General features: G+C 42.2%; 3 protein-coding genes across 4 annotated transcripts; 2 read left to right on the top strand and 1 right to left on the bottom strand.

Annotated features, from left to right (window-relative positions):
- Window positions 1-398: 398 nt before the first annotated feature.
- Window positions 399-989, bottom strand: LOC308326171 (induced myeloid leukemia cell differentiation protein Mcl-1-like; the record flags this gene model as incomplete). The annotated part of the gene is made up of 1 exon (XM_080778977.1): window positions 399-989. The coding sequence occupies one exon, from the start codon at window positions 987-989 to the stop codon at window positions 399-401; it is 591 nt and encodes a 196-aa protein (XP_080635103.1).
- A 5,497-nt stretch (window positions 990-6,486) lies between these two features.
- serbp1b (SERPINE1 mRNA binding protein 1b) lies at window positions 6,487-19,307 on the top strand. Its single transcript, XM_080778346.1, has 9 exons — window positions 6,487-6,852; window positions 8,160-8,337; window positions 11,240-11,383; window positions 12,068-12,136; window positions 13,526-13,600; window positions 14,232-14,409; window positions 14,819-14,881; window positions 15,105-15,341; window positions 16,528-19,307. Exons 1-9 carry the CDS (start codon window positions 6,597-6,599, stop codon window positions 16,585-16,587), a joined length of 1,260 nt encoding a protein of 419 aa, XP_080634472.1. The 5' UTR covers window positions 6,487-6,596; the 3' UTR covers window positions 16,588-19,307.
- Window positions 19,308-19,544: 237 nt separating this feature from the next.
- Window positions 19,545-26,864, top strand: LOC308324852 (nucleotide sugar transporter SLC35D2-like). Of its 2 annotated transcripts, XM_080777165.1 has the most exons (13): window positions 19,545-19,726; window positions 20,115-20,148; window positions 21,847-21,933; window positions 22,049-22,116; window positions 22,374-22,445; window positions 22,583-22,651; window positions 22,865-22,967; window positions 24,739-24,831; window positions 24,964-25,031; window positions 25,124-25,202; window positions 25,957-26,039; window positions 26,273-26,325; window positions 26,566-26,703. In XM_080777165.1, exons 1-13 carry the CDS (start codon window positions 19,596-19,598, stop codon window positions 26,574-26,576), a joined length of 951 nt encoding a protein of 316 aa, XP_080633291.1. In that variant the 5' UTR covers window positions 19,545-19,595; the 3' UTR covers window positions 26,577-26,703. The 2 variants fall into 2 exon arrangements, with proteins under 2 accessions (XP_080633291.1, XP_080633290.1); XM_080777164.1 differs by lacking the exon at window positions 25,957-26,039 and having other exon boundaries at window positions 26,566-26,864.
- Window positions 26,865-27,125: the final 261 nt, after the last annotated feature.

The raw sequence follows: 27,125 nt of genomic DNA, 5'->3' as shown, positions 1-27,125 counted from the left end.
TTACATACACATTTTGCATTTTTCATAGATTTATTAGGAAACTAAAATATGTACAGTGCAGGAATGTAGACCTAGAACATGCATGCCTACAACTTTAGAACAATTACAGTGCATAGACAAAATTGTGCTAGTGCTATTTCCACCATATTGCACTTTTTAACATTTGTATGTATTTATTCATGGCATTTAAAAAAATGTGGTCTCGAGTCCAACACATCCACCTGTGACCTGATCCAGATCCCAGCAAACCCCGTTCCTCGATCGTCGTTGACTCTGGGTACGATACTAATGTCCAATACCGTTGGCAACGCTTTCAAAATGTGTGGAGAAAAGCGTGTGGCGCTCTGACGTCAGCAGAGCACCGCTCTAAAACGTATTTATTCATGGCAATTATTTAATTAATTAGTGAACAGTGTATTGCTTCCAATATACCTGATCAACAGGCCCAATGTCAGCCCGATCCCAGCAAAACCAGCTACTGCCATCAGCAGCTCGCTCCTCGTCGTGGACTCTGGGTCCGATACCCGAAAGAACTCCACAAAACCATCCCATGCATTGTTCTGCACCAGCCATTCCCGTTGGTCGTTGAGGAGGTATGTGGAGATTTCCTGGCCCACCATTCCAACAACAGAAGGGTCCCTGTCCTCCTCGATCAGGTGTCGACACACAACTGCTCCGAAGGCCACACAGCTGGCAATGCGACCCCAGTTTGTGGTGCCATCGCTGAAGATGACCCTCGTTACTTGACCCACGAAACCCACGTCATCTCGTTCTCGTTCATCCAACCCGAGTCTGTTGATCATGACATTGTAGAAGTAATGATGTTTTTCAAAGAGGTCCTCCACAACTCGTTTCATTGTTGAATGAGCTTTGCTTTGATGTCTGCTTGGTATATCTATCACACCTGCGAAGTCCGTTAGGAAACTGTTGATTAGATGTCTTGTGTCGTTTTCCAAGACCTTGTCCCCTGCTGCTTCTGCTGGATGCATCATTGTTGGTGTTGAGAGTTGAAAGACAGTTTACTTCAAAAGAAGACACAAAGGTAAACAGATATCTGGTTCGGTTCTGTTCTGTATGCTCTGTCCTCAGTGTACTGATGATGATCTCTTCTCTTTCTAGCAGCTGGAACCATGCTTCAAGCTGTTTTAAAGCTGTTGGCCGGCCGGCGTCGACCAATGGCAATCCGCGCTCGGCATACACAAAAAAGCGTTGCCTTTGGCGACGCGTCAAAATTTGTGTTGAGCGCGGCGCTCTGACGTCAGCAGAAATAGCCAGGTAAATAATCTGCTGCATTGCATTGACATTATTTGACAACATAAGGATCATTATAACTGAAAACAACTGTGTAACACAAACAGCCCGTGTTTATATAAACACTGTCGTTTAGCTTGAATTATTATATCGCACGTAACACTAACGTAACGTAACACTGACACGTCGTTTTGTTTACGTTCCAACGTCATGTCATAACGTTACAGAATGTGTCAATATTGCCATCTAGCGGTCTCTGGTGGTATTGCTCCATGAGGTCACCTGGGGTGTCATGTAATGTTACTGTCACAGATGGACCGTTTTATTTTCAAATTTGCCGAACCCAACCGTCATCATCCTATATGACTCGGTAGAATCTGCACCTGGCTCGCTGATAACAAACTATCTTTACACCTGGGAAAAACTGAATCCATTCTCTTTGGATCAAATAGTAATCTCAGCAAGGCAGATGGCTTCTTGGTTAGAGTGGGTGACAATATTATCACACACAATTATCAAACAAACCATGTGCAACCCAGATTCGGCACAAACAAGGGACTAAATTATTTTCGCTCCTATGCCACCAAAATGTGGAAGGCCCTACCAACAGTCATTAAGACATGCAAATCCCTTGACTCCTTCAAAACCGTGCTCAAAGGGCACCTACGGACGGCTGCAATTCGAAACTTGCCCCCGTAAAATCTGAACCCCCTGAATATATTTTGGCTATATAGTGTCTATTTGTACGTCTCTAAATGTTGAGATGATTTGAACAAGGTGGACCCTCTTGTAAACAAGTGTAATGCTTTATTGGGTCGTCCACTCACAGTTAACAGTCTTTGTATTGAGTTGTGCTTGAAATGTACTGTAATTCTGCAAACTGTTAATAAATATTTCAATCAAATCAATCAATCAATCAATATAGCACAGTTTTGTTGGTTGGTATGCTCAGCAGCATAGCACAGCAGCCATATAATATTATTGTATAGAAATTGGGCCTCCTTACTCATCATAGGTGTTTGATTGATTGATTGATGTATTTATGAACAGTTTGCAGAATGGGTACATTTCACATGAAAGCACAACTCAATACAAACTAAGACTGTTACTGTGGATGACACACTGCAAGCATTACACTTTTTCACAACACATTTTCAATTCATCAGAACATTTAGAGATGTACAAATACACTTGAAACTTCTATATAAAAAGTTCACACCTGTGTGAAGTGAGGCGTGCTAGTATATTAAAGTCTAACTCACAGAGAGATTAGGTGATGTAAAACAAACATTAAACCTGTGTATAGGAGGGGCTAGCGCCCCTCAAAAACAGGAAATCATGTAAGGAGGTAAAAAGGGAAAGGAAACATACAGTAAGGGGGAAAGGGGACGAGGGGGATTCAGATTGTACGGGGGCCAGTTTCAAATTGCAGGTGCTCTTTGAGAGCGGTTTTGAAGGAGTCAAAGGATTTGCATATCTTAATGGAAGGGCATTCCACATTGGTGGCATACTACTAATGAAGGCTCTAGTCTGTTCCATTCTGGTCAAACAGAGTCAGAGTGTTGATATTGTGCATTCAGGCTCACTGGAAAAACTCTGCTACACCAGTTGGTCTCAAAGGCCCCTTTTCCACCAAAATAACTTTGGTTCTAGATTTGATTCCGTTCTATATTCTTGGAACCTGGTGCCTTTACGGAACCGGCAGCCTTTTCTTTGTTCCACAGCTTCATTTTCAATGTAAACACTCTGAACTGGTTCAAAATTAGGCAGGGAAAAAATAACCAAAGTGGTTCAACCCCGGTGGAAAAGGGGCCAACGCATGAAGGAAGCATGAGTTCAAGTCCGTTGCTCTCCCCATGTCCCCCATATATGGGGACTAGGTTGGTGGAGGGTGTGTAGAGCCCAGGATCACATTAGATGATTGACACAGGGGTGAAAAATGGGTTACAAAATCGTGGGATATTAAAAAAAAGGGGCCAACGTGTGGTCCAGGGACCTTCATGATTCATTGAGGGGGTTCCAATCAATGCCATTTGGTTCCAATTGTACACAAAATGTTAAAAGGTTGCCAGATGGTGTAGAATTTCAACCCATGATCTAAAGGTTGGTGGGAATCTTTCTCTCACTATCAGTCACATAGCCAAAAGGGACGAAAAGGCTATATCATATTATTTTCTTGCCGACTAAGACAGACATCTTGTGAAACAACTCCAAACACTGCAATAGTGTCAGAGGGTTCTATGGGCACTTCTAATATTGCTGAAAAGGTTTTAAATATTGATGGACAAAACCAGAAAGCATGTGCAAGGGTGGCTTACGATTTTTTGACCTGATGGTCAACATTCGATTTATCCTCTGAGCAAGCAGGCAGACTCTTAGCTCAATGGTTAACATTTCAGCACTTGCGTAGGAAACATACAATACATAGTTACATAGTGCAGCTTTAATGTTCTTAATGTTTTTTTGTGCCAATAATGTTTTGTGTCTTGTTTTCCCACATAGCCCAGAGGAGCACACACTCTTCTCTCCACAATCAATATGGAGAATACACTGTGCTTCAAGCCCCATTCTGTAGTCTGCACACAGAGTATATGCTCTTGATTTTCTGCTTCATTTCAACATATTCTTACTTTATATATTTTCTTAGCTCTTTAAAATTGTACTCAAATGTAATTTGCCTCTGCCAATGCCTTGACCCCCTTGTACTTGAGACCAGCTCCAGGGCCTTGTGGTTTGAGTGTCTGCCCTGCAAGACTGTGCGTGCGTGCGTGCATGCATGCATGCATGCATGCGTGCATGGAGAGATATCTGTATCATATTTCACTCACAGCAGGTTGCCTTGGGTCATTTTACCAGCGTTAATTAGCAATGTTTGTTGATGATGTGGTAGCTGAGATCTACACCTACACTATTAGCTTCCCTCCACCTACATATCCCTCTGTGACTGTCATCTCACCTCATACATGTACAATGGGCTGAGATGAATGGCTGCAGTGGCCTCAATAAATGAGAACAAAAAAGGCTATGATGGTCTGTATGTTAAAGCAGTGTGTATGAATGATATAGGTTTCAAATTATCCAGGAGGGAGTTGTACAAAATTACATTAGTGGAACACAATACCAAGTCCGACTTCATTTGAAACAGATCTCTTAAACAAGATGCTCCAGCTTTAGTATGTCACATATCTTTTGTTACTAGAGTCTGAAAACAGGGCAGTATCAGGGGAGGCCTAAGCTCGATAAATTACTTTTCACATTAGTCATGTATGGCCTAATCTGAGATCCCAGAAGTTTTAATTTTCTCTACTAGGAAAGAAGAGAAAATGTATGGCCATGTATGCATGGCTATGGTGTGACCAACATATGTTCGACTCCCACAATAGCACAACTAAAGAGAAGCAAGCGAGAAGGGAAGGTCCACCGGAATACAGTTGACAATGGAGCCTCCCACAGACGTTTTCTTTTTCTTTTAAAGATTGGCAAAAGACACCAAGAAATGCAAAACACAGCCTTCACAAATAATGTGAAGTGATGTCTAAATTGCAGTGGTGGCAGCTGTATGCCTTTATGCAGTGCTGTGCGTTGATTCTAGTGGACACACTTGTCAGATCTGTTACCACCAGCTGTTCCTCAGTGTGCCCCTGCCAGCCCTGCCCACACGCTTCCATTTGTTGCTTTTTATAAACGGACAAATCCCACTTAAGCTTCTGATATGCAAGTCTGTAGGATCAGCTTAGTGGACAAACTGCATGCACACATGCAGTACATAATGCAGTATGCACTCATTACACTCATATTCTTTGACAAAATATATCTTAATAATAGATATTTATCTAGTCTTCTAGTGCATCTCCTGAGCAGTAACTTGACATAAAATATAAATATTTTTAGTCAATTTGGAATGAATTGTATATCAAAACTTTCAATTTGTTTATATGATTTAGCTGCATTTACTTTCATTACTTTCATTAATTTATTATTACATTGGCTGTTTTCCCAGACAGAGTGATTATGTGCAATTATGAAATGTAGACAATTTAATTAAAACTAAAGAATAATAATCATCAATCAGGATCAGGGTCCCGCTCACTAGACGCAGTCACTTGAAACTGGGAAACATTTATGGGGATCATGACATGACATGGTTTTAAAAGTCATGTTATCTAGTGCATTGGTTCCCAACCTTTTTATACTGAAGTACCACTTCAGAAAATATTTGGCACTCCAAGTGTTGTGATCTCTAAACTGGACCCTCTTCTAGTTCTGACAGACAGGTAGGCCTAGTGTGTGCAGGCTGGGTGGTGTGTGATAATCCGGTTGAAGTATTCCTTTGGTACGGCGACTGAGGCGGCGCGGCGGGCCCGGGAGAACAATAACACGAGACAGTATCACGCTACGTTCACACAGTTTTTTACACAACAGGAAACATATATAGTGCTGGATCATAATGACGTGACAATAAGAAATGTGACATGATAATGACTAATGCAGCAGCAAGGCTGACCTTGCTGGCGCTGAGATGTCTCTCGTAGCCTATCCATAAAGTATGCTACAGTACAGGCAGTACACAATACATATCAAGTACACTGTATCTCAAGTTCCAATACACAGACTAAGATGTACTGTACACGGACTAATTATAACACCAAGTAAATACCTGCCTTTTTATTCTGACAACACTCTGTCTAATCACTAATCAGCACACAACTGATGATATTTCTAATGTGATTAATCCATTCTCAAATCTTCTATTAACAGCTAGGTGTGCTGTCATGCTCATTTCAACACTGGATAGCCCAGCTATTTCAACCAATTGCTTGGTCAGAAGAACTACCTGTAGTAATAGAAATATTTCATTCCACTTGTCTTTTTTTCTCCTTTTTTGGGGCGACTAGTCTGTGTACCACTAGAGAGGGGCTCGGCCTTAAGTACCACCAGTGGTACCAGTGGTTGAGAACCTCTGATCTCTGTGGACATGTAATAGAGACAGTAATAGACAGTAATAGCCTAGCTGTGGTCTATATCCTTACTGCTCTTGCTGCCGCATTAGACTAGAGCTATGGAGCAGAGCTAGTAATAGCCTAATTGTAAATAAAAACATTGCTGACAGCATTTGTGTATGGCTGCATAATAATGGCACGTCCCCTATACACGCGCACACGCACAGCGACACACACACACACACACACACACACACACACACACACACACACACACAGTCCCGGATATTGCTCTCGCCGGAAGAGAAGGGGCAGCTCTCCCAGCCATCTTGTGGCACCGTCTAGCGAGCAGTTCGCATCAAGCCTCGTAGAATCGGAGGTGAATCCCGTTGAAGGGGCGCCATCATGCCCGGACACCTGCAAGAAGGCTTTGGCTGCGTCGTGACCAACCGGTTCGACCAGCTATTGGACGACGAATCGGACCCGTTCGAGATCCTAAAGGCGGCCGAAAACAAGAAGAAGGAGGCGGCCGCCTCTGGGTCCGCCAAGACCGCTGCACAAGCCGCCAAGCAGCCGAAGAAAGAGTCACAGAAGGACAGGAAGAGCCAGCCGGTGGACAAGAAGGAAGAGTCTCAGCCTCCGGTACCCCTGAAGAAAGAAGGTAACCTTGCGCCTCAGCCTCTTCGGCTTTTCCTTCTATACGCCTGTTTATTTTGGTTTGTTGCGAGCTGTCATGTGTATCTCTGAGCTAGATGCTAGCCCCAGATTTGGTGTCTGCAATGCATGAGGTCAACATGGAACCTGTCTTGTTGTTATAAATTAGAGGACAAACTAAACCATGGCATGAATTATGCATGAAGGATGTGATATCCAGTCCAGTAAATAGACACTCAGCGCCCAGTCTATAGCCTTGTGCAAAGTGGGGAGGCTGTGTCGCAGAAGAAGTTTCCATCAGCTAGGTTGGTTTACTGCCTTGTCTGCCTGTGTGATGTTATTGGTGGTGATGATGCTGCTGGAGCAGCAGCATCCATGCACTTGCCACGCAGGTGGCTGTTCTTGTAGCATCCCCGGTGATGCTGGATGGACACAAAACTAAACCTGGTAGGTTTCACGTTTGACTCGTTGCTGTTGGGTTGGGTATGGCACTATGGATGAAATACATGCATGTTGCACAGTTCTCAGCGTCAACAAACAGCTGAATGATGAGAGGGGCCCACTGCTAGTGCTCGGCGCTTCAAAGTAGCTCAGTTGTGCATGCTTTGTATTGTTTCTTTTTGGCTGCTATTGTTGTACTAGCCTAGAACTGCTGAAAGGAAAGGTAGCACTCTATGTTGAGTCCACTGGATTTCCCTTTTCTAGAGTGGCATGGCACGTCAATGCATTAATTTCTACCAAAAATGCATCACACGCTATGAGGTTTGGCAAAATTCACAATAGTGCTGCACAATTAATCGAAAAAAGACAGACACCTATGCGATCTCATTTCTAAATGTAATCGTGCAGAACTAGTTCATTTTAGTTACTCTTGTGTTTTTGCTACAAGAGAGAGACTTTAAGAGAAGTTTAAGTCAAGCACTTTGATGTTGTCCGTTTAAAGCCACAGCAGATGGCTCCAGGTGCCACCTTTTTTATGTAGTAATGTTCAGCAACTACAAACAAAAAAAACTGCAAAAATAGAGAATTTGAACCAGAATCGTGCAGCCACTAACTACTAACCACTTATCACTTGCCGCCCCATTTGAGGCATTGCATAGGAGATTGTGAAATTGTCAAATAGCTGATACACAAGCTGCTCAGAACGTGGTGTGTAGTAAGCGTGTTGTCTGTCTATTTTCCGCTTTTCTCATTCAACGGAAGTATATAGGGCATAAGTGGTTAATACCACTAAACTGACATTTCCTGTTGTTCCTCCGATGATGAATACTGTAAGTGTAAATGGTTCATTCATGATGACCTTTTTTGCGGTAGGTATCCGGCGGGTCGGCCGTAGACCAGACCAACAGGGCCAGCCTGGCTCCCAGTACCAGGGAGGACAGGGAGAGGGGCGAACTGGAGACAGGAGGCCTGATCGGAGACCCCCTCGCGAGCGGCGATTCGACAAGCCCTCCGAGGACAAGCCTGAGGGAGGAGAATTCTCTGCAGACAAGTGAGTTGCTGTGTTTACTGATGAGATGTGGATTTCAGCGTCCTGAAATCGAAATCCTCAGGCAGTCTGCTGTGATCCTAAGATCAATGCAGAGGTGCAGGCAGAGCTTAATGTTTTTTGGGGGGTAACGATTCCTACCTGATCCATGATCCATGATCATTTGCCCCAGTATTTAACATTAACCGCAAACTGCAGCTGCTGGAAACCGAATAGCTCTCCTTGGCATAAAGAGTGTAAATGCAGCCAATTTAGAGACCGCAAGGAAAGATGCACTAATTGCACTTTTCCACTGCATGGTACTGGCTCCCACTCTACTCGTTTTTGGTACCACTTAGTTGGTTTGCAGATGTTAACCTTCAGTGTAACTTGTTGACAAAATTAGGCCAGTTAATCTAAGGTTTGAACCAAAAGAAATTGCAATAGTAATCATTAAAGGTTTTTTATGATCCTTAGGGTCATCCAAATAACATATTATTGTTTTATATTATAACATATTAAATTGTCAATTAAATAATTTGTGGATCATGGTTCTAAAAAAACCTTGAATGATTACTATTGCAATTTATTTTAGGTCACACACCTTTTTAGCTTAGATTGACTGGTCTACCTCTGCAAATGGCAACCTACCCCTGCAATTATTTCACCTGTACAGTCCAACAAAAATGCTTTTTGATAAAATTTTAGGTCAGAAATAGGTCATGCAGTTGTTTAATGATTGATTCATTTCGCATATACAAAGGCTAGTTTAATATTTTAAATGTATTTGTGAACTTCCATGCAGTATAGGTCCGTCGGATGCAATTATGTTGATGACCGTTTTCAGAAATGTTCGGTGTCACCTCAGTTGGCTTGGAAGTTGGAACCTCGACAGAGGTGATACCAAAAAAGTACCAGGTCAAGTTGAGCCAGTACCATAATAGAAAACTGCTACTAGTGCTACTACAGATGACAGAATACAGATTTTTGTATATACTGTACCAATGTTCCCTGTAGAGTGCGTGGACGCGCACATGCCCGGAATATCTAGCGCAGATAGATTTGTGTATTTTACTTGTCGCCTGGTTTGATTATTTAGTGTTACACTGTCTGGCTATTGGCTACACCGCCAGAACCTACCCCCGCTTTGCATTCTCCTACGCATTACACACGCCCATAGCAAACAGTAGAGACCATGCTGCTACTGTGTATTCGACCATCAGTTGCTGCAAAACGAGAATCACAAATGTTTTCCATCACCAAAATGTACTATATCAGCGACTGCACTGGCAGGTTGAAAGTGCGGTTTTACTTTAACGTTAGTCCATGTTTTGTCCAACGTGCACCAGTGAGGCTGTACGAAAAGAAACACTAAGCTAAGTGACTGAAAAAGACGGAGGAAAGAACATAGTTTTCTTACATGAGCACAGCTGGGAAAGATCGGTTTAAATTACTGGACTCCAGGCAGGAACAAAAAATAACTGCTTTATGAAGCTGGACATTAACTTAATCTTTTAGTTGACTGTAACCAAAGCATGTCTATCTTCATCGTCTGCCCCATAGATATTAAAAAAAATAGATGCCTCATTGGCCGCTGCTGTTCGTTGGAGCGATGTGTGTTGAAGGAGAGGCGGAAGAATTTACACTGGGGGAGGAAGTACGCCGGAAGTGTGGAAGGCACGTTCGGTTACGTCATGCTGCCACTCCTGGCCAATCACAGGCACAGCGCATCATTTCCCGGGACTTATCAGACCCGAACATGAGCTCTGTGACGCACGCTCATGCTTCCGCGGTGCTTCGCAAGGACTCTCGTGAACGTTTTGTCCTCCCTTAAAGGGGAATACCACTCATTTTCAACATTTTACTATGTCATTAATATACCTTAGGTGATTTTTCTGTGTTTCCCAGAAAAATTATTAACAAAAAAATCATTAACATGGTGAATCACATCTTTATGACATCATCAAGATGTGATTCACCATGTTAATGTTTTTTTCTAGGAAACACAGAATAGGGGGACATTTTTTTTAATTATTTCCACACAACTGCTCTAAGGTATATTAATTTTTTCCATCTCTGGGACCCCAATTAACACCTTAATTTCCAGGGGTTATTTAATCCATTAATAAAATGTGCCCAGCGATTTATAAATACGGAGCACTTTTACTGACGGATTGGATGTTCTCCCGGATGTGGCTGTAGCAGCTAAATGTAGCCAAAACAACGGGAGGTAACAACAGCCCCTCTAACACATAACCTTCTTTTAGAATTAGACGGGATGATTTAGATCACGAGTTATTAACGTTTTAAGATTTTCGTTGTCGTCGACTAAACGGGGGGAACATTGCGCAACATTGAGGATTGCTCCTAGGCTGTGGAGCGATGTGACCGGTTTTGATATCATTAATCTCCGTCGTTTTAATCAATCACCGTCTCGGGCATCAGACCGTAAGTACCCGGACGGAGAACTCTGAAACTGTTAACATGGTGAAATCCTCAGTGTTAATTAACTCTGAGAGTGTACACAATAATAAACCAGATGCACACATTATATATACACTAGACCTGTACGTGCCTGTTGGCCACCGGCCTACTTGAGAACGATGCAACTTGGGAACCTAATAATACTGGTTGTCTACTTGTCATAGCACCTGTTTTAACTATCTGTGTCCCTTTTGTGCCCATACTGTATATGGCAATCAATTGGCTGAGGCAGAGGCTGGAAATTGCACAGGTGGGGAGACTTGGGCTCATTAGGTCCACTGGCAGAGCCTGACGTGGTGTTTCTGGACAACGGTATATGACACCGACTCAAGGCCGGGCACTGCACTCACTGTACACAGTATGCTGGAACATTGACTGTAACTGTACCTCTCATCACTTCCCTAATCTGCTCATATTTACATGTGTGTTTTGTTTCCTTCAGGCCTTCTGGAGACAGGCCCCCAAGAGGGCGTGGTGGTGGCAGGGGTGGGCGCGGTGGAAGGGGGCGTGGCATGGGCCGAGGAGAGGGCGGCTTCGACTCCCGTGGCAAACGAGACTTTGACAGACACAGTGGCAATGACAAAACGTGAGTCTTCCCTGAAATAAATTAGTAATATTCATACATGGAAAAATCTGCTAGATGTTTGACTTGTGACCGCCTACTTCCCAAAGCTTTCACACTGATGGGCATGTCATTATAGCAACCCTTTTGAGCTTGGCGATGGCTATGTTTGCTGTTCGTTGTACAACAAAGTAGTATAAGGCTTAGTGAGATTTATTTGTGATTCCGTCAAAACGTATCATTGTCTGCTCGAGCATGGTCTGGCAGGCATTCTGCCATGTTCAATTCACAATGTTTAAAGTCTTGTCAGGGGAAATGTAGAAAAATGTAGTTTCTACATTTGGAAACTACTAAATAAAATTAATAGGATGTTTGTGGTTGATTTTAAAACCCAAATGAACTTGGTATTTTACACTATGGCTCATGGTTCTGAACCAGAAAGTAGAACTACAGTCAGATAAAGTTGTTACTGTCTACTGCCATGTTTTCTAAAGACAGTTATTAATAGTCTATAAGTTGACCCCTGAATGACCTCACCCAGTCATAAGTTTTCTGAGAAGCTTAGACTAAGTTCTAAATTGTGCTATGTTGTGGGATATGGCTTACTGTACATCAGAGGGTCTTAGTTTGAAGATCATTGTGCATAGTATAGGATTAATGTTCCTCTTGCCCGTTAATGCTCAGCAGTCGCTCTATTTGTCCCCTCAGTCAGAAAAATGATGAGAAGCGGGCTGGAAGTGGCTCTCACAATTGGGGCAATGCAAAGGATGAAACGAGGTGAGTCCTCAAACAGCAAGTCACAGACTTCATCTACATGCTATTTGGAGACTAACGTATGCCAAGATGATGTTAAGTGGCTGCCCCAGCTGGTCTAGCAAAACACACTTTTATCCTTGTTGTCCAAGGATGGAGTATCTCCATAATGCAGCAAGAATTGGTGTGTGTGTGTGTGTGTGTGTGTGTGTGTGTGTGTGTGTGTGTGTGTGTGTGTGTGTGTGTGTGTGTGTGTGTGTGTGTGTGTGTGTGTGTGTGTGTGTGTGTGTGTGTGTGTGTGTGTGTGTGTGTGTGTGTGTGTGTGTGTGTGTGTGTGTGTGTGTGTGTGTGTGTGTGTGTGTGTGTGTGTGTGCGCGCGCGCGTGCAGGGCGTTGCTGAAAATGAGCACTTGTGCTCAGCTACTACCCTGGGTAAATAAAGGAAAGAAAAAAAACCTATTGAATCATGACCCCAAGGGGCAGGAGTCCAATACTGTGCTTGGACCATTCATAGCTAGGGGTTGAGATGTTCAGTGTACAGTGACGTTGACCATGGCGTTGGAGACATGTTTCACCAGTGGCAGACGAATGATCGTGATGGTGGCCTAATGCCAAAAGAGTCTGGATAGATCTCACTGTAAAAATAAAATAAACATGAACGCAGAATTCAAAAGGTGTGGAGAGCTCTGTATTGCTTTACTAGAAATGATGTGCTGTGTGATGGTCGGAATGTTTAAAAAGATAGTCTGTTAAACGTGAGTACCGGTAGGTGACAATGGAACATTATGAATGAAATGCTGAAAAATCTGATATTTGATATTCATACATTTAGCTGGGGACCCCCTGGAACCCCATCAAGGACTGCTTGGGATCCCTGGACTTTGAGAACCAATAACATGGGGTGTAGGTTAATCACTTTTTAAAGTGATTATATATCATATTTTGCATTTTCTCGCGACTTTAGCAAATTCCCACAATTTTGCCGCATAAATACACATACAAACCTGCATATTCCATCGCATAATCAAGGATTTTTGCCCCGCGTTTTCTGGAGGGTCTACTAAACGATTTGTTTTTTTGTTACGTTGTACTGTTGAGTAACTTGAAAATAACCATAAACGCGCAAAAGAATATTGTGATAATATCGTTTATCGTGATGTGGCTGGAAAAAGAATTGTGATATTTTTTTCCCATATCGCCCACCCCTGTTGTTGATTTATATATTTTTATCATTTTGCGGGGCGCGTAGGTGGGTTATGAAAAAAAACCTGACCCGCACATCACTAATGTGTAGTGAGTACTAACTTATTGTACTGTATTGCCAGATGCTTGGCAGGTTCCCGTGCTATGACAATGTTTAACCCATTTTGGGCGCGAACCAGTCTTATTGAGTGTTGGGTTCTTGTGTTGACAGTGAGGCTGAACAGACTGCTGCTCCTGAAGCCACTCCGGAAGGAGAGGAACGCCCACCTGCTGACTCTGAGAACAAGTAAGTAAACCATGTTACCCCTAATTAGTGTGTTGGGATAATCGGTCAAACTGAAATGTATGGTAATTCCGTACCTTAGGACTCACTTCAGAAAGCCTTTTATCTCCCTGTGTCATACATACTGAACTGTTCGGATGCCTGTCCAACTCTTATGTTTTTGGAATGTATTCTTGAGTGTATATATATGTACCGTACATGTACGTGTATCAAATTTCGTATCACAAGGTCAATAAACAAACTATTGCACAGAAATATATGAAAGATATCTCAGCATGCACAAAAAAAAGTACATGGAAAAAAGGAATAATTAATATGGCCTCAATTTCTCAAAATCGGAGAGAATCAAAATGACAGATTAACAGATCCAAACCCACGATGAGTAACATGGTAACAAGCACTTAAATGGTCAATATATTCTTTATGTTTTGTCTAAAGTTTACCAAGTAGCTTTGCAGGCGCAAAAAAGTGTACATCGAGAGGATGGCAACCATCATCAGGACACTTCCTGACCTAGTCACAGACAAGGGCTCCTCTCCAAACCGACAATATCTTCACAATATGAGCCAATAGTCCTCTGAACACGAAGTTGAGCATTTGACCTTCAGTCATGTGTCTGACATCTTTTCTCCAGGGAGAATGAGGTTGAAGAAGTTAAGGAGGAAGGCCCCAAAGAGATGACTCTGGATGAGTGGAAGGCTGTGCAGGGCAAGGAGCGTGCCAAGGTGGAGTTCAACATTCGCAAGCCTAACGAAGGAGCTGACAGCCAGTGGAAGAAGGGCTACGTCCTGCACAAGTCCAAGAGCGAAGATGTAAGGAAATTTAACATTTGTTTTTTTTTGTAAAGATTCGTTTTTGGCTTTTCTGCCTTTATTGATAGTATCAAGTGAAGATAGACAGGAAAGAGAGAGAGAGAGAGAGACATGCAGCAAAGGTTGTCATGAATGGGACTCGGACACGCAACGCGCTGTCAGGCCAAAGCCTATATGTGGCATGCGCCTGGACCACTTGGCCAGCGGGCGCCCCACATTTGTAGTTTTAACACTGGATGTGTTTTGCAAGACTGTGAAAAAGCTAGGTTGAATGTCTGGCTGAGTACTTTTTTTCACTGCATGGCTCCTACTATGATGCATGCTGCTAGAAGAGTGTGCGTGCGTACGCGTCACAAAACTGAAAGAGGGAGGGTACCTCATTTCAGTCTTGTCCTTTTGTAAATTTCAGAGACCTGTTGGTGCGTTGATTGACTCGTCAGAGACAGAAGAATCACACTCTCTCTACCACAAGGTGTGTGTACATTCTCAGGTTTATCTTCTAACCACACAAAACCCCACTTTTGGGATCTTTGTTGAAAGCTTTAGATAATGTGGTGGTAAAGGAGGCCACTCCTTTAAACCTAAAATACTTAACATATTGTTGTACAGAAACCAACCGTGCATATTTAGAACTATTACTTTTCAGGAGATTTTAAAAAGGGACCTCCGCAACTAACGTTTTATCATCTCTTTAGGGTACCGCAGATGAAGCCGCAGAGCACCATTTCCGCAAGCCGGCCAACGACATCACATCTCAGCTGGAGATCAACTTCGGAGACCTTGGCCGCCCCGGGCGTGGTCGCGGGGGAGCCCGCGGAGGCAGAGGAGGCCGCGGCGGGGGAGGCAACAGGCCGCCACGTGGGGGAGGAGGAGGAGGAGGAGGAGGAGGTGGAGAAAGGGGAGGAGGAGAGGGAGGACGACGCTCCGAAAAGGTAGTGACGGCAGCCATGCATGCCATCTATGAACATAGTTTCAATAATCACAAAAGATGTTGGCTAGAAGAAAACCCACCTGCAGTGACTCTTACTGCAAAGGAATACAGTACCAAATTATTATTGTCAAACAAGTTGAGTAAAAATAAACCAGTCAGTTAGGTGGATTTAACCGTGCAATAATCGGATATTGGCCAAGATTTAAGCATCCCTGTCAGCATCCCTGTTGCTTCGGTTTTGGTTGATGAATTGTGATTGCATCAGTATTTTTAGTCAGGCCTCTATCACCTATTGAGCCTTTTGAATGAACCATAATGCAAAGATGAGTTGTAAGCTATAATGCACGACCGTTTCATGATAATTGGAAAATGACAGATGAGGTTAAGAACGTAAGCTCTGTTCAGATGCAGTCTTGGCCGGGTGTTAATTTGGGACCCTGAGTGAGTCACAGACATTTGTCCATTCTAAACGGTTTTAATCTTGTCGGTTAAAAGTCAATTAACTGTTAATGAGGGTCAGTTATCGGTCATGAAGACATTTTTAAATTAGCATTCCTAGTCTTGTAGATAACTTTCTAAGTAGCTCCGGATAAGTCCTGCTAAATGCCTTGTGTACTATTAAGTGAATAAAGTCTGTATTAATTATGTAGTTAAAATGCTATTGCCGGCGGTGATTATGGAGAGAAACAAGGGGTGGGCGATATGAACATGTTATCACAATATTTTTCAAGCAGTATCAAGATACACAATATTATCACAATATTTTCTTCATGCGATTTTTATGGTTATTTTTTCAAGTTACTTACTTAACAGTACAACCACCTACAAGGTAACAAAAACTAAAAGTAATAACGGACCATTTAGACCAAAATCTTTGGCGAACGAAACCATCGTTTTACAGATGTACAGAACTGCAAATCATAGACTTTGCAATCACTGAATCACGATATGTACGATATCTCTGAAACAGCATATCGTGGAGACATTGTATTGTCTCAACGATATTTATCACGATATCACCCACCCCTAAGGAAAACCACACACAAATAACAATTGCATTAGTGATTACAATGTCAGTGGCATGGATTGGCACACGGGAAAGGGCATATGCTTTTGGAAATCTACCCGTCTCATGTACTGACTCTGTCCGTCTCCTTTTGTGTCTCTCTCTTGTGTGCTCTCTCCAGCCAAGTGGAGTGTCTGTCCCCAATGTGGATGACCCAGAGGCCTTCCCGGCCCTGGCCTGAGGTCTCTGATGCCACAGGCCCACCACCCCATCAGCCCTTCCGGGCCCCTCCTCTACGAGGCTTGCATGCTTTCCACATCTTCAAGTATATAAGAAAACAAAGGAGGAAAAAAAGATTTTAACAATGAAAGACTGTCATCCCAATCCCATACTACCCACACCGCCAGGACTGAAATTTTACCCGTTTTAAAAGTACAAAAAGACAAAAAACAAAAAGGTGGGAAAAGGACTTCTCTTGTTACACTGAAGAAAATTATTGGTAGTTTTGTATTTAGAGACATGATAGCAGGGATGTTTTCATACAGTGTTTGGTTATATATTGTTTTTCCAGAGATTATGCATACATTTTATTTTTGTTGTGCTGCTTGAATATATGCATTTCTGCAAAATGCCTAATCTATGCTCCGTCGTACTGTATGATGGTGTCCAGCATTAAAAAAAAGAGAAATCTGCATGGGCCACCACCATATGACGAGGTATAAATCAGGCTTTAGGTTGACGTGTGCTGTCATCACCCCCTGGAACTTCCCTGCTCACTTTTTCTCATGGCTTCAACGTCAGTATTATGAGCCATCGTAGTCTTTTCTTCTTCATTTTGGGTTATTTAAACTCAAATAATATTTTGTAATCAAGGAGCGACGGAGCTTAGGAACAACATTACTGATGTCAAAGAAACCATTTGGTTGTGTCCATCACCTGAACGGTTTTCTTGGACCACAAATAATATTTACATATTGATAGTATACCATGCCCAATTGCCCATTGGTGCAATATGTGTGTATGAATATGGATGGAATACCCAAATATCCAATAGCCTGACCAGTGACCACACAGGCCAGGTCTAGAGGTAATGCGGCATCAGGGAAGAGAGGAAAGTGACAGGCATAAGTCCACAACCTGCACTAAATTATTTCACCTCTTCGTGGCCTGTATTTTCTATGAGAACAGACCTTTTCACATCCGTTTATTCTTCCTCATGTAGAACTCCAGCTCCTCGCCTCCCAGGATATAGCCCATCTGCCCCGCCACATTGGTCAGTAACAGAGGCAATTGCAATACAGACTAGAGTTGTATGCAGACAGTTTGCCTCGCTGAGGGAACTCAAGTTTAGTGTGGCATGGAATTGTTTAATGTAATGAAAGGTTTAATGAGAAAATGGGTAGATGACATCTACATTCTTGTACACATCTATCCATGTCTGTGCAATTGGGCATGGTGTAACATGCATTATGTAAATATAAGTGTAAAACTGTTCAGATGATTAATTAATAATTTAGTCATTTGAAGAACAACATAAATGGTTTATTTTTTATTTGACAGCAGTAGTGCTGCTGCTGGTCTTACCAGTCTTAGCAAAGTTGTTTTTTTAAAATAGATATTCTCAGGCATCGGCTAGAAAGAGCAGACAAGCCTTTTGAACTGGGTACATAGTTTCCCCTCCCAGGTAATACATGCCGACGTGAAAGTGAAACTCGTACCATTTGAAATGTGCTTATCTAAAGTGTATATGCTCTTGTCCTGACTGTCCATCCCTTTTTGCTAAGCACACATCCAGGATGGATCAACGGGCAAAGTGACTTCCTTCTAAAGCTTGGTATTTTTCTGCTTGTTGTGCAGTGAAAGTGATGCCTCTCTCTCCCTCTCTCCCCATTTTCTGTTGCTAGCTTGGCTCTTTCTCCGTGGACCAGTGGTTTAGTTGGCCATTCCTCCCCCGATGCACATGTTATCCGGTGTTTTCAGGGCATCCGGGGCCCAATGATGTGTATCTCTAGGCTGGTCCTTTTAGGTCATACATTACAGACTATACTGCTAGTCGTTTTAGGACCACTAAACAAATGTTTTTTCATTTTTTAAGGACATATTTGTTTGAGTGTGTGCGCGTGTGTGTGTGTGTGTGTGTGTGTGTGTGTGTGTGTGTGTGTGTGTGTGTGTGTGTGTGTGTGTGTGTGTGTGTGTGTGTGTGTGTGTGTGTGTGTGTGTGTGTGTGTGTGTGTATGAGAAAGTTACTTGGAGTTTAAGTATTCCTCTGCTATGAACTTGGCCATTATCTCAAATGATAAGGCGCTGCAGGTTATATGCAGCATGGCTTTTGCCTGAAGTAGATATTGTATTTTTGAGAAGTGGTCGTTTCTATCTAGGTGAGAACGATTGGTAGGACTGTGGACATATCTTGCACTTAGAGTATCAGTAATGTCTTTATAGAGCTTGGAAGCACATGGTTTCTATCAACACCAGTACTCTGAAGATTGTTTTTCCCTCTTGTAATCATATTTGCTATGATGCTTTTTTTTTCAGTAAAGCGGCACCACTGCATAATTTGTCTGAAATAAATGTCATTGTGGAGAATTCGAGGGCTACAGAATGTAATGTAAGCTAAGCTAAACTGGGTTTCAAGCCACCTGCTTCTGCATTTCCAGCGAGCATTTTATTTTAAATTATGTGGGCGTGATGATGGGCGGGAGGGTGTGGGTCATGTAAAAACTGACAGGTGTAAGTGAATCAAAAGCTTTATATTCTGTGCTCTGGAGAGACTCGCTGGTAATGCACCATGGCAGTTGGCTGTGTGCAGACTTCTTGTAGACTGTTTGAGCCACTTGACTGCAGAACTTATCTGCAAACATCCCTGTTCTGATGAATTGCTTTAGAGGTGTTACATGTATTCTACCCACAGCTGTTGGGTTGTGTGAAATCATTACTGTGATTTTAAAGGTGTAAACAAATGACGTGGCCTCTTTATTGTCTTATTATTACACTAAAATCTATGTGTATATATGTGGCAGACATTTGCCAAATTAATCTAGTTTAAACCACATGATACTTGCTTAACGGACTTGTTTAGGAATGTTTTGTGTTACGATTTAGGCCACAAGATGGCGATATTATGCAGCTCTCGCCAAAAGTTGACTAGTTGCGCCGCCCCCTGGGCGTCGACGTCAATAAAAGTAAATGATGGCGGAACTTCAGAAACGTAAACGAGTGTCAACTGACTTTAAAGCATCTAATGATAGTATGTCGACCGAAAAGAAGAGAGCATCGGGTGATGGTTCCACGGCTCATGTGAAGCTTCTCGCCGCTGGCTTTTATGGGCTGAGTTCTTTTCTTATTGTTGTGGTCAACAAAAGCGTCCTGACCAGCTACAGGTATGGATAATGGATGTAATGGAACACACAGTGACATGGGTGATCTTTGGACTGCATCCTGTTATGCTGGATCAATATTGTTTATTGATTATACAAGGGAAGGGGAGGTGGGGAGACCCGGGAGAGTCAGTGACAGTTATAATTGTCATGTTTTTGTCTTCAGTTTCATGTAAAGCACTTTTGATTAAGTGTATAAATAAAGTATTATATTTGCACAACCATTTTGTTAAGGGATATTAACGGGGGAATGACCTCGTTGAGTTTGAGTGCATTAAGCAAAACTTTGTAACAAACGACCTCAAATATAACACTGAAATAGTTGGACTGTACAACCTTAGAGTGTACAACTGCTAAAATGTACTGTTACGATACTGTATGTACTTTGCAGATTCCCTTCGTCAACATGCGTTGGACTTGGCCAAGTAAGCCTCAATTTCACAATTTATAAGATAAGATATTTACAGAACACAACATGAAGCTATGCATTAGGCCACTTTGACTGTGTGTGTGTGTGTGTGTGTGTGTGTGTGGGGGGGGGGGGGGGGGGGGGGGGTTCAGCACTGGACAGTGACTGTCATCCTCAGACAAAAAAGGGTCATCCTGTCATCCAAGACCTAGGGATACAAGACTGGCCACCTCGATGTAAAATTAGCTATTTTGTCCAAAATGTTAAATGTAAAAAAATAACCCATTTTAATATTGAAAATAGCTGCTGTACAAGACCTCTGCAGTCTGTAACCAAAGGCTAAAGTACTTTAAAGTTCATTGTTGATGGCAAATATGAGATGTGTGGGGACAAGATGACGTACATTTTCCCTTCATTGAGAATGGCATTTAATATTTGTGTTGCGGACATTTTGTGGCGACAACAGGCCTACATTGAGTCATTCTTTGCCACCATGCCAGTCATGAACCAATACAGCCATCCTATCACAATAACTCACAACAAACCTCAGAAACTACAACACACATAACCTACTGTTTATCAGTCTTCAATTTCCTTTGGAATTGTTGCGTTATATGTGAAAGCCCAAAACCTCTAGCTCGAACCAAAAGGAAATAGCAGACTCGCACACCTTCAACGGCAGATACAACACAACATACACACTAGATTCTCATCAGCATTCAATTCCAGAGCCACAGACAGTTACTGAACATTTTTCCTTGCCACCCATCATTGGGTCCAAAAATGACAGTAATAGACAGTACACAACCTTGAATTACATTATACGCACAGCATACAACAAGCAGCAGCAAAGAAGCAAAGTTCCTACCTTGAGCCGTCTTTTACTTGACTTCAGTTGTGTAAGTGACCAGGATCAAACTTTGGAACGCATGGAAAGAGAGATAGAGCTTCCAGCTCTCTCTAGTTCATGATGAGCCCTCCAGCGGTGACTCCAGTCATCTCCATCCTCCATACATCTGGATACTGTAGCTGGCCAGTACTTTCCTCCCAGTATCAATGGCACCAACCAGACTCATTCTCCTGGCTGCCATCTTCTCACTCAGCCTTGGATGTTTAGTACTGCACATAGCATTTTGGTGTAGTGCAGTGGTCAGGGATGTAGGGCAGGCTCTAGGGTCCAGCATTCAAAGCATGTCAAAGGAGAATGGACTCAGGGCTGAGAAGAAGCTGAGCTTGTGGGTCATCACCCTGGTTCGTGTACCTGTGGAGTAGGTTGAAAGAGACACCATAAGCTTTGAGTATAAGTAAGTAGAAAGAAAGTGAGCTGACCAAGAGCAACATACTGTACACTGTACCCTGTCACAACTCACTAGCAACAGCAGTCTAGTATACTGTATGTAGGTGTACATATATAATAGTCATAACATTACTGTTGAGAATTAGTCCACTACAGTATCCTATACTTTTCATTATTTAAGCCCAAAATATCCAATTTTACATCAAGGTGCCGACTTATCCTCCAATAAAAATATTCACCTTGACTTGGCAACATTGTTCAGGAAATACAAATGTTTTATTTGCAAGTTACAGAAGTTGTCCAAGTCGCACCACAACGATAACACAACTTAGGCTAACATACATTATAGATAGAACATACTATACATCATAATTATTATGTAGAACATAACTGGCTCAATCATGTTCCAACTTCCAGATGATGGCTACTATCGTGGTTCTAAGGACTGCAAAGGCATTAGGCCTTATCACATTTCCAGACTTGGATTCGAGTATACCCAGCAAGGTGAGAGAAAATATATGTTTGCCTTAAAACCATTACATATGCTTTCAAAGAAAACATTGAATTAAAAGACAAGAGTACTGTAAATTATCTTTTTTGTGTGTGTGCCGTCTTCCAGATGTTCCCTCTGCCTCTGCTGTATGTTGGGAATCAGATATCAGGGCTGTTTGGGACACAACGACTCAAGTGAGAGCTTCGTCTTCCCTTTTTGATAGATGCTAGTTATACTATGCAGATATGGTGGTTACTTGTCCACATATTTCTGTTATTAAGATACTATAGTCATAAGTTTTGTCTGAAATCACATACTAACGCACTGCATACTACACCGTATGGTATTTTCAGCATACTGTTAATCTACTAAAGAGTAGGGTTTCACTTCGGGCCTACTACATGCAGTACGTAGTTAGGAACTATTCTTCATAACGTTCTTTTTCCCACAGCTTGCCCATGTTTACAGTTTTAAGGAGATTCTCCATTTTGCTCACTATGGTGTTCGAGGGAATCTTACTGAAGTAAGTTTGTGGTTCATACAGTATATGACTAAACATTCCTCAAACTAGCATTTTGATTGCTCTGTCAACAATGTTTGTGTGTTGAGTGTTATTTGTATTATTTTGTATCGTCTCTTGCTCCCCCCCCCCCCCCCCAGAAAGACATTCTCAGGTTCCATCAAATCAACAGTGTTTGCCATGATCTTTGGAGCTTTTATAGCTGCAAGGTGAGTCATACTATTGTACACAATAGCATTAAATATATAGCCTCACATATAGAACTATTCATTTCATTTCTAGCTGTAGCCTCACAGCTAGAAAGTAAGGATCCCCATTAGCTGATGCAATCAGCTAGTCTTCCTGGGGTCCACACAAAACACAATACAAAACACATTAAAAATAAACCACGTCTCGCACTATTTCAATGCTTTCTGTTGTAGTACCGACTTAGCCTTTGACCTTCAAGGCTATGTCTTTGTCATGTTGAACAATGTTCTGACTGCAGCCAACGGCGTATACGTCAAACAGAAACTGGATTCCAAGGTAAGTTAAAGGGACACTTAAGTTAAAGGGACACCCTTTTTGCTTAATGATGTTTAGAAGATTTAGAACACTTTCCTGGGGGTCTTTGTGTGTGTAATATGTAGTTTTAGATATTTTAGATTTTAACAGTGAGCCCAGTGACTCTGATGTCATCGACACTGGGCTCACTTTCCTCCTGGACTACAATTCCCATAATGCTTTGGTGCACTGATCCTCGTGGATAGGGGGAGGGCTGTCTGTCACTGAGACAACATGTAGTCCAGGAAGTAAGTGAGCCCAGTGTCTCCTGCACTACAATTCCAATAATGCTTTGGTGCACTGCTCCTCCTTGTGGATAGGGGGAGGGCTGTCTTAGTGAGACAACATGTAGTCCAAGGACTATCTAAAGAGGACAAGAAGCGAAGACCGTACGGTGGACGCCATGTTGCTCCATGGAAGGAAAGAAACATGAGCAGTTGAGACCAGGAAGTTGTGCATGTACAACTTGTGTCAATGACATCAGAGACACTGGGCTTACTGCACACACAAAAATATCTAATACCACATATTACACACAAAAAGGGTGAAGTGAACGACTTGAATCACGGCAACCATATTCTGGGGGGAACAATAGCCAAAAATAGCAGATCTACAAGCTCACAACAGCTTGTAGATCGAAGAGATTTGGTGTAGACTGAAAATAGCAATCCAAGTACAGAGCCAACCCAGGTCCAGTTTTCTTCCAAGTCTATAGAGGGTTTAAGTTGTTATGTTCTTAAAGGTAGGGCAACACATAAGGGACAGTCCATATCTAACAATTATTGAATGTTGGGGTGGACCATATTTAATTGTTCAATACCGGTTTCCAACATTTAAATATCCAGCATTTAAAATGATCTGTTGCACTGCCTTTAATTTCATTTTTAGACAAAAGTGTAAAATAAATAACTCAATGCCCCAATGCATACCCACAGTCACAGGAGTGGCTGTGGATGTGGTTAAACAAGGAAAGGACCTGGAGGTACAGACGATAGATCAGGCTATTAACAGTTGACTAACATTGTCCCCATGTCAAAAACCCTCTTAAAACCTATTCCCCTATCCTTTACTGACTCCGGCAGCGTCCCAGCTCCCCTGCACAAAACATCACACCTGCCGAACTCTGTAATTGGAATATAAAATGTCACTACCGGTAATTAAAATATATCCTCATATAATCTAAATTAATTATCAACATTTAGTTTGAGGTTTCGTAACCTAGTTTCCTTACCAAGAACTAGTAGGCTGTACAGTGTACACCTCATGCCTCCAGGTCCCCAACAAACACTCAAATCAGGCTTCTGGCCAAACAGGCCTCAAACCTGGTCACCCCTTTTATGCACTACCCTTAAAGAGGCAGTGCTACACTAGTGTTAGGCCTTACCTGGCTGGGACAAGTGAGAATCCTTACATAAACATAAAAACCCCTAGTTTTAGCAAATGTATATGGACCCAACTCTTGCAAGAAACCAAGGCCTATGTCATAATTAAGCGTATGTGCTGCAATGGACAGCTCTGCTTCGGAGGCGCGTGGGGGGATTTTGTGTCAGTGCCCAAGGGACCCGTTTTCTCATAGTCCACCTATGCCAATGCGTTGTGAGCTTATAGATCTGCTATTTCTGCCACACAATAAATCAGGGAGTACTCCATAAGACAAAGAAAAAACTAATACTTGACTGAAGTTCTATTCTGTTCTACTTTCTTATATTCAACCACAATACTACAATCCATCTATTTACTGTTGGACACACAGGAGCTGGGGAAATACGGACTACTCTATTATAACGCGTTGATGATGATTTTCCCTACCATGGCGTATGCATACTTCACAGGCGACTTACACGCGGTAAGAGGTTTTATGACACAACTGATATCCTTCAGTTTTAAACTGTGAGGTGGCCAGGTTTCCTCATTGTGTGTGTGTGTGTGTGTGTGTGTGTGTGTGTGTGCGTGTATGTCCACTCATTCTTTGTTCAAGGCGTTGGAGTTTGATGGATGGTCTGACATGCTGTTTTCCGTACAGTTTGTGCTTTCGTGTGTGATGGGGTGAGCTCTACACCTCCTTACTGTCTCTATATGTTACTAATCCATTATGCAATTGTTCAAGTGTATTCATTTTTCATATTAATCTTCGACAGCTTCATCTTAATGTACTCCATCGTGCTTTGCACGCACCACAACTCGGCTCTGACCACCACCATTGTGGGTTGTATTAAAGTAAGTCAGTTCAAGTTAGTCTGTCAGCAAGCATGGCAACTCTATTTCCAACCTTAGATATATATACCTAGCTACCGCATTGGCTGCTGCTGCTCGTTAAGATAGTGGTGCTCAACCTTTTTCATGTCAAGCACCCCCAGAATTATCTGTATTTGGCCGCAGACCCCCATCTGAAAATATGTTTTTCCAGGGAGACTAGGATACTTGGTTAAATAAATGGGTCTTCATACCAAAACACCTTATCTTACATAGATAATAACAGTAATTATTATTAAATAATAAAGTTTTAGTTTATATACGACTTGGGACTATTTCTTGCAGTGGAATTATGGCAAGCTGCACTGTTTAATACAGAGGCAGTCATGTTGATGTACACAGTGCCAGTGGCCAATGCCTTGTCTAGGTATTTAGTCCATAATTTATTCTGAGCCCTCCCAGAAAAGTCGTATCTGTCCTGACTCCTCATCCATAATTGATACATTATGGATATTTATTATGGACTGGTTCTTTGTCAAAACTGCTCTGATGATTAACTTTAAATCATCTCTATTCTGTCTTTTATTTAATATTTTACCCTATTTTTACTAGTTTTACTACTGTACTTCTTCTGTACCTGTTCTCTACGCTTAAGTTAATTGTACATTTGTTTCTTACTGCAGTGTGCTAGACAACTATGGGCCATGAATTGGGACCAATATGTTTTGAACAGTTGTTTGCTAAATACTGACTTTCTGAATTCTGTTTCCTCACAAAGAATATTCTCGTCACGTACTTTGGCATGGTGCTAGGTGGCGACTACATATTCACATGGACAAACTTTGTTGGCCTACATATCAGGTTATATATTTCTTTATACTTGATTTTAGATTGTTTCTTTATTGTTCATGGTTTATTATCGTCATACCTACTACAGGGAAGCACCATAGAAGACGGAAGCACCATAGATTACAGCCTAGGGAAGCACCATGGGAAACAAGCATGACTCAGATAGCAGAATCAGAGTCTATCAGAATTGACTGCACTGAATCACTTACTGCACTGCTAATATAACTCTTCTGTTTTTCCACCAGTATTGCTGGCAGTTTGGTGTACTCATATCTTACATTCACAGAAGAACAGACCAGTAAGAATGACGAAAATGCTAATTATATTCAATGTTACATACAGATAATGGTATCTTAACCACATTCAGCCTGGCATCTCTATTCTCACAAGCTCACAACGCATCTCGCCGTGTTATGAGCTTGTAGAGGTTTAAGTGTCTTAAGTGGTTAAACTACTATTAAGTGGTGGTGAATGCATAAAGTGTTTAGTACAAGTGAAGTGACTACAAGTTCTGAAATATTGATATCTCATTTGACAGAAAAGGCATAAGTGCTGGGATTCCTGCCAAGGCCAGCATTGTTCTTCCTGGAGCACAGACTTATGACGACCCACCAGACCAGAGGAAAATGGGTTGGGACCCCTTTTGGGGTCATGGAGTCATTGCTAGGTCACGAGTATTTCATTTTTATTGGAACAGCAATGTCCGTGTCCGCCTATGTGACGTTAACCTATGAGCACGAGTATGACTATTAGTACCAGTATGTGCGCTGTTCTGTTGTGCCAGAAACAGAGAGAGAGATAGTGCTGCAATGTTGCCTGCTAATGAGAGAGAGAGAGAGAGAGAGAGAGATGGGGGGGGGGGGGGGGGGGGGGGGGAAGGGGAGTTGCACCACTCTGTTCACACAGGTGTGATTTTTTTTTTAAACAAAAGAACACACACACATACCTGACGAAGCCAAACGGCGAAACGCTTCGTGCAATAAAGAAATGAAGCATAACTAATCTTGTCTCTGGACAAGATTAGTCAGCTAACTTACCGATATTGCTTAATTCTTACATGCGCTGGACATGATCAGCAGTGGAAAGAGGAAGGTGCTG

This window comes from Protomyctophum bolini, assembly GCF_963924005.1.
Source record: "Protomyctophum bolini genome assembly, chromosome: 12".
Lineage (NCBI taxonomy): Eukaryota > Metazoa > Chordata > Actinopteri > Myctophiformes > Myctophidae > Protomyctophum > Protomyctophum bolini.
The sequence above is the reverse complement of the archived record's forward strand: the minus strand, read 5'-3'. Positions and strand labels throughout refer to the sequence as shown.

What these genes read in the sequence shown, in the direction of transcription:
- serbp1b (XM_080778346.1), top strand. Translation starts at nt 6,597, where the DNA reads ATGCCCGGACACCTGCAAGAAGGCTTTGGCTGCGTCGTGACCAACCGG. An exon ending in GGTACCCCTGAAGAAAGAAG is followed by an intron (nt 6,853 to 8,159) that starts GTAACCTTGCGC and finishes TTTTTGCGGTAG; the next exon opens with GTATCCGGCGGGTCGGCCGT. An exon ending in GAGGACGACGCTCCGAAAAG is followed by an intron (nt 15,342 to 16,527) that starts GTAGTGACGGCA and finishes TGCTCTCTCCAG; the next exon opens with CCAAGTGGAGTGTCTGTCCC.
- LOC308324852 (XM_080777164.1), top strand. Translation starts at nt 19,596, where the DNA reads ATGTCGACCGAAAAGAAGAGAGCATCGGGTGATGGTTCCACGGCTCAT. An exon ending in TCACAGGCGACTTACACGCG is followed by an intron (nt 24,832 to 24,963) that starts GTAAGAGGTTTT and finishes TCTTTGTTCAAG; the next exon opens with GCGTTGGAGTTTGATGGATG. An exon ending in ATTCACAGAAGAACAGACCA is followed by an intron (nt 26,326 to 26,565) that starts GTAAGAATGACG and finishes CTCATTTGACAG; the next exon opens with AAAAGGCATAAGTGCTGGGA.